Genomic DNA, 7,850 nt, shown 5'->3' with positions numbered 1-7,850 from the left:
GGGATGTGTAAGTAAAACCATTACAGTCTCCTTATTTAATGTCATTCAGATTGTCTGTACCCCTTTACCCTGTAAAACCAAACAAAGTGCACAACTCCAGATCAAAATTGTACCTTTAGGTTTGGGTGCAAGATTTTAACCCGATGTTTGCAAAGACAGAAAATGTATGACTGCAGATTCATGCTTTCACATTTAAGGCATTTGGCAGACGGCGTTATGTGGAGTAATGAACGAAAGTGCTTTAGTGTGTATAGTACAAAGACATGATCCTATTAAGTACTTTTTTGTAATTGACCTGTAATAGCATGACTATGCCACGATAATGAAGTATCGATTTGCCAGTGAGAACAGTCATTGTTTTGTTCTTTTTTCTTTGTAGGGCACTGACTACTGTGTTCTTTGTGGATCTACTATTCCCATTTCAATGTACCTCTATTATGGAAAAATGTACAGTAATGTTTAACAAAGATGTGTATGTATTACTTGCTTTTAGTCTCTCTCTACTGTTTCCAGCAATCATGAGTTAAAAAAAAGATTTACTTAAAGGACAATATTTGTTTGGGAACAAAGGAAATTAAAAATAAGTGTGCAATTCACTTTTCCTCCCTTAATAAATTCAGCTTGGTCATGTGATTTTTATGCAAATCAATAATAGACACATTCTTGAACATCTTAATTCAGTAAATGCTTGTCGACTGTCAATCTCCAAATAAAAGCACATGTGATGACAACATTCAGAATCCGTAGTGATGTCACAACTTTCAATTTAGAACGTTTTTTCATTTTAATCATTCAATTGTCTTTGTCCATTGTACAGTGGAAAGCATGCATGGACATAAAACAAATGAATCTTAGTCAGTATATGCAATGGTAAATCTCCCTGCAAAGCTGCTCTGCTTACTATATATTCTTCACTAATTAATAGGAGAGTATCCAGAGCTGTAGCCTTTCAACAGAATAGCATACTGTATAAACATATATACTAGTAAAAATAATAACTTAAAACATTCTAATGCAGTTAGTTGCCGTAACAAAACATGAAGCCAGACATAATACTGCTAATGTGTGTTAAATGTAAGGTAGCATATAAAAATTTACTTCTGTAAATTTACTTCTGTAAATTTTTGAGTGAATTTTGGAACTTCACATGTGTTGTGTTCAAGGATCAGAAATAAGTAATCCATAAATGTATAACCCGTTTTGTGATCTTTACAGCAGTTTAACATTAGTGAGTTGATATTAGGGAGCCCTTCAAAACACCTTAATTGCTCAAAGATGCATTCATGAACAGTCGTCCTGGTGTGAGGAGTTGTTGCTTGTGATATCAAAGAATGCATCATTTTATTTGACAGTCGTTCTCAATAATTTTTCAGTGTGTGGTACTCTTCAAAACAAGGAGTAGCACACAAGGCAATGTTGCATGCCACACACATATATCTAGTGCTACGCCTCTTCTTTGTCCTGCGCTTGCCGGAAATGCAGACCTTGCAGGCACGTCTGGTTCTCCTGCCCTGTAATTCAGTCTGAGGGATGTCAGAGAGGAAGTGCCTGGCTGTCAGACGCAAGGGACTGTCCAAGGCAGGACGTACCCCCCTGGGTGGAATCCGAGGTGTACTGTTCTCCTCCAGCAGCGCTCTCATCAGGTTCATCCGGAACTCTAGAGGAGTCATGACTTTGCCTATTGATAGCAGAATACATGATTAGAGTGAAGAGGAGTGTGAAATAGTACATTACTGGAAATTACATTGAAGGAATAGTTCACCCAAAAATGACAATTCTCTCATCATTTACTCACCTCTATGCCGTTTCAAACTTATTTTACTTTCTTACAAGTCCATGGGGTTCAAAACTTCCAAGCTCCAAAGAGGACACTGGAAGTGGAGGAAGTGTAATCAAGCATCAAATCATGATTGTGCTAAGGAGATTAAGATGTAGCTTTGTAGGTCAACACAATGCAAGTGAATGGTGACCTAAATTTGATGGTCCATAAAACTCCAGTGGTTAAATCCATGTCCTCAAAAGTGATATGATAGGTGTGGGTGAGAAGCAGAGCAATATTTAAGTTCTTTTTTATTATAAATTCTCCTCCCTGCCAAGTAGGTGGCGATATGCACAAATAAGAAGAATGTGAAAGTTGAGATTTATAGTAAAAAAGGAGTTCTATTTGGTCCTTTATCACCCAAAACTGATTGTATCCCTTCAGAAGACATGGATTAAACCACTGGAGTCTTATCGATTAACTTTGGCTTTGCCTTTACGTCCTTTTTAGAGCTGGAAAGTTTTGGACCCCACTGACTTGCATTGTCTGGATATATTCTCATTATATCTCCAATAAAATATCTTTGTTTGTGTTCTGCGGAAGAAAGAAGTTAATGCGAGTTTGTGATGGCATGAGGGTGAGTAAACGATGAGAGAATGATCATTTTTGGGTGAACCATTCCTTTAAACAATATAAAAAGTGCTTCAAAAGAATATTTTTAGGTTTAAGTGCAAATTTCTCACCAGAAAGTTGGTGGTGGACAATGAAACTGTTGAATATGGCAGTTTCAAGCATGTAGAAGAAGATCTTCTTATACCACTTGGTGGTCTTCCTGGCACACTTTATAAAACATTTCATCATGTCTGCTTTGTCCATGGCCCCCATTTTTTTATCGTATTCTAGGATGCAGAGTGGCTTCTTCTTTTTCTGCCCGGTGGTGTAATCAACCTTCTGTGAAACTGCCATGACAGATGCATGGACAGTGGTCAGGACGTGAACATCTCTTTTGTCGCACCATTTTACCGCCAACTGTGTTCCATTCTCTTGGTATTCCACTTGGCCCTTGGTCATGTTGTTGTTGGTGAAAGCTGGCATCCCCCTCCTGTTAGCCTACACAGTTCCACAGGCCCCTGTGCCATGAGAATGGAGGAGTTGAAACAGCGTGGGACTGCTGTGCCAACTGTCCACTTAAAGAATATGGCCCTTTGACACATAAGGGGCCAGTAAGGTCATGACAACAGACCCAGAGATCCCAAGCCTGGCGTGGTGGTGGATGTCAGTGGTGGATCTTGTATAAATAATCATACCCAGCACATAACCAGTGAGCACATCGCGGAGAACAAAAAACTTCACCCCAAACCTATTGTTTTTTGCTGGAAAGGGTTGACCCAATGCCAGTCTACCTTTCCAATTCATCATAGATTGGTCCACACAGAGATCCCTGTATGGCACAAAAACACTGAAAGGAGGAAGTGATTTCAGTAAATACTCTTCTTATTTCAAACAGGGGGTCATCGACATCAGCCTTCGCACTGTTGGCAAAGTTTAGGCAGCGCAGGAGCGAGAGGAAGCGGTCCTGAGAGAACAAAGTCCCAAAAAAAGGGGTCTGAATCATGGGGTCTGTACTCCAGTAGTCACGTAGGGACGATTTCTTGATAATTCCCATCAATAGAACTGTCACCAGGAATGTGTACATCTCATTTATATCAGTTGGCATCCATTTTGCCAGCTTTCCCTTTGAAGCAGTACATTTCTCATCCTGAAGCTGCAACGCATGTCGGTTTGTTTCTTGCACCAGTTCCTCAACAAGCTCCTCCGTTATGAACATTTTAATACACTGGACCTCATCTGGAGCTGCCGGTGGGTTTTGCACCCCAGAATTTGTGTTATCAAAAACAACCCCAGGTCCAGGAGGAGTGAAATTGCAGGTAGTTCTCCAGCTGGAATAGCTCACCTCCTCTGCTTCATCTGAAATCTTTGTCTCTTTCCCTCCATCAGTGAAGTCAGCAGCTTCATCCTCAAGACTCTAGAGAAGCTCGAGGTTGGGGGGAAGCTCCTCGCCATCACTGCTGCTCGAGTCACTGATAATTTCTTCCGAATTATTAAATAGTTCACTTATCTCTTCATCTGTCAGTTGCTCCTTTTTAGGCGTTTTGCAGGACATTTTTGCTGAAGTTCATGTCGAGTGTAAAAGCCGCAAACGAGAGCGTACCTGAACGTGACGTCACTCTTCACTGGAAAAAGACTCGAACATATTTTATATGCATTTTACTATATTTTCGATATATCGGAGATACGTATTTAAACATTTGTGTTTCCAATACCTGTATGGTTATATTATGAGATGTGTGAGGATGAAGTCAGTTATTCAGTGCTATCTTCCCATACCAGGCATGCTTATTTACATTTCGATGGGGGTGTCACCAGAGCAGAGCCCTTCTACCAAAATCAACCTACAAGGTTACCAAGCAACACAGTTCTATGGGCAGGACACTGGCGAGGAGACAATAGTCCGTTTTTATATATATGGATGTCTATGGAGGAGATGCTTCAGTGTGTTGAATAAACCGCAGTTGTGAGGAAACAGCTCACATAATGAACCTGTCCGCTAATCTTCAACATATTTTACACTAAACAATAGTTTTGTAATTAACTATGCGTGGTGTCTACGATAAAATTTCCGTCTTATAAGAGAAGGCACACTGGCAATTTTGCGACAGTTATCAGTTTACGGCTCTCCCCAGTCATTTATGTGATATCAGCAAACAGTGTCATACTGTCGTTACGCTCTCTCCTATGATAGAGCGTCGGAGATTGTTATCTAAATATAAAAGATCTCTGGTGTCACAAGTATAAAAGGTAAAAAATATATAAAATATAATGTAGCCTATCATCATTTACAGAAATACTTTAAATAGGAAGCACAGTCTTCACAGTCTTAATGGTTCACAGTCTGGATGTATTGCTTGATTTCCTTTTCAAAAACAATAATTAAGGGCTTTTGATTGCTAAATTTACTTCTGGGAATGTGAAATCAGGTAAATAACAATAAAAGCATTTAATAAAATTAACTTCTGTTGTGCTACTACTTTTAAAACCAAGAAGTATATCCATACACAACAAAGAGAAAACGAAAAACAAATGTACGTTAGTAAAATCCCAAAATAATATATCCAAAATAAATGGACATATAAAGATAAATAAAAATGAAGAAAGAAAACAAAATGAAATTTTGGCGACCTCTGTAATCACATAAAAGATTACAATGCAGGGTTTGGAGGAGATCCCATTAATTTTCAATGATTGTAATTTTACTATAGTAACTAGTATTTGGGTAGATTGTAAAGGGAACATCAACATGTGGAACTTTAATCCAAGTACTTCTGTAATTCTTGGAATGTCTGTAACATAAATTACACACATCATGTCGTTGGAAAGACTGTTTGAGCCACTGTTCCTCTAAATATAAGTGTTTTACTCTCAAGAACAGTGAATATTTTTATTTTTATTTTTGTTCCTGCAACACAGTACAAAGAAAATTTCACCAAACAATTGGTTGAAAAGTTAACTGAGGTAATATTAAATGAAACAAAGAGCAAGGCAGAACATGTTAAAAGGGTAAAAATACAAAACATAAATAAATAAATAAAATACAAAATAAAGAGGGCATTAAAAGAAACAATAATTTATACATCAATTAAGTTAAAGAGTTTGAAGGCAGAGAAAATTGTAACTGTTGTTTGTTTTATTATTATTTATTTATTTTATTTTATTAAAAGAGTGTTATAGTATTCAAATAATGTTTCATCTCTTTTAAGAATACATAGAAATTAGGCGTAGTGTTCGAAAACTTCCATTAATGAATGTAAAATTAGCATGAAACAGTAAATTATGTTTATAATAAAGCAAGCAATTTATTTTGTGGTATCTGACTCAAAATGCCCAAATATAATAGAACAGTAAACTTATAAATGGCTCATTTAAAAAAATACAATAAAATAATAATAATACTTTTTGACTTACAAAATATTGACATTTTCACTTCAGTTTAGTTCAGTTTTCATCAAATGCTGAGTGTAAACATTTTCTAACATCTTGACATTATTTGTATTCATAAAGGACAACATGACTTGTTCATTATTTTAATATTTTAATTTGTTTCATGAATTAGGTTATAAAACCATTGACGATAACACCAGTGACAAATTCACAAAAAAGATTAATTCAGACTAAAGCTGATGAATCATACCATGAAATAATTTTACATTTTCAATACACATCTTTCAAATGAACATTAAACAATGTAACACTAATGACATATTTAAATAAACCATGCGAAAAATGATAGTTAATATGTAAATTGAAAACTTTGACCTTGGAAATTCTTTTACACAACTTTTTGTATTTTCCAAAATTCAAGTTTTTAACACTGATATCACCAATAACATAAAATCAATGGACAAACATTGTTTTTAAATTATTTAAATGATGAATTACTTATTTTGTTTTGGTTGCCCTGCTTGACCTATGAAAACAAAATGAGTAAAAAATAAACACATAAATAACTGTAAATGTCAAGGAAGTGGTGTACCAGATGAAGGGGATGAGGGTGTTTTCGGACGATTGACAAATTCAAATATATTTTCTAAACAATGTGTAAAACAATATAGTCAAACCATTTCATATTATTTATTAGAAAACGGAGAGTTCCGGTCCTCAAATAATGTGCAAACTGAAGGCTACAAAAAAATCAAAATGCAAATCTTGCAATATAAATTGCATATGCTTTTCACGTTATCAAAACATAATTTCTCCACAAGGACAATTTAAATCACGAAATGAAACGATAATTAAAACACATTTTTCAGTTAAGAACGGTTCAATTTAATGGTAAATTTGACGTTCAACATATCAACAATATTTTATTGTAGCACTCTGTTTGGTTGAGTGGCGTTGGTAAGCCTGTTTTTATTTTTGTATTTTATTTTATTTTATTTATTTTTTGGCCTATTTAAAGTAATAATGACTCACTTGCTGTTTTGGACAAGTTGTTTTGCAAAATGGAAATGGAAACTTGCATGACTTTGAGTTTATAATATTTACAAATAAAAATATATCAGTAAAATGTACATTTTAAGCTGGGGTTAAACGTCTCTAAAGTACATTAAACTGCAGAAGGAATCTGTCAAAGCACCTGACACCCCACACAACACTATGAGCTTATTAAACTTTTTATATAGTGTTTAGGTTTGGGCTCTTATCAGATGCACCATTTTTCAAATACCCCCCAAATACTGACTGATAGGTATGTAGCCCATCACATTTTTCAAATGCTTAATTCACAACAATGAGTTTTAATGTATTCCTTAAATGAAAAAATATGGTGCATTAAAAAATGTATATTGGTGGATTTAATTTCGCTCAAGTACAAAACACATTTGCCTAAATTCCACTATCATAAGTCCAACACATCATTTCTTTGTTGTAGAGTGTGTTGTCTCGGCTGAACAAATTGTCAAATCTGGCAACCCGGCTGTGTCGAAATACTATTGGTGAGTGGGCAGTGGGCGGGATCACACAGGCCAAAACATAAACAGAAATTCAGGCCGGAATGGAAACTTCAAAGTAGAATATACTGGCTATAGCATTGTTATCGGAGAAGCCAGTATTTCAACTTAGCATGTTTCCTAATTCTCTAATGACATATTATGGTCATTTTATGATTTAGTACAGTAAAAATATTACATATAGCACCTTTAAGACAAATATTTTACTCTAAGTGACTTTATACATATACAGCCTCTGAACTTCTTCTTCTTCTTCTTCTTCTTCTTTGAGGTTTTATGGCAGCTAGCATCCAAATATGTTGCATTACTGCCAAGGCCCCTGATCTCTTCAGGGAACTTCTATGTGCATCACTCCACAGCACCCATAGCTGACAGTTATGTTTACTGTTTACTGTCAGGGACTATATTTTCTGGCGGAAGCATGTCATACAATAATTTTAATTACAAAATAAAACACTTCAATGAAAGTCTGTGTCCTTAATATTTGTATTAGCCTATGTGGTGACCGTTTTATAAAAGTAATA

At 35.7% G+C, this 7,850-nt stretch overlaps 1 protein-coding gene across 1 annotated transcript; it reads right to left on the bottom strand.

Annotated features, from left to right (window-relative positions):
* Positions 1 to 379: 379 nt before the first annotated feature.
* Positions 380 to 4,644, bottom strand: LOC127413055 (piggyBac transposable element-derived protein 4-like). Its single transcript, XM_051649888.1, has 2 exons — positions 2,503 to 4,644; positions 380 to 1,678 (listed from the first exon to the last, which is right to left on the bottom strand). The coding sequence occupies exons 1-2, from the start codon at positions 2,852 to 2,854 to the stop codon at positions 1,359 to 1,361; spliced, it is 672 nt and encodes a 223-aa protein (XP_051505848.1). The 5' UTR covers positions 2,855 to 4,644; the 3' UTR covers positions 380 to 1,358.
* Between the last annotated feature and the right edge of the window lie 3,206 nt (positions 4,645 to 7,850).

This window comes from Myxocyprinus asiaticus, chromosome 22, assembly GCF_019703515.2.
Source record: "Myxocyprinus asiaticus isolate MX2 ecotype Aquarium Trade chromosome 22, UBuf_Myxa_2, whole genome shotgun sequence".
NCBI lineage: Eukaryota > Metazoa > Chordata > Actinopteri > Cypriniformes > Catostomidae > Myxocyprinus > Myxocyprinus asiaticus.
The sequence above is the reverse complement of the archived record's forward strand: the minus strand, read 5'-3'. Positions and strand labels throughout refer to the sequence as shown.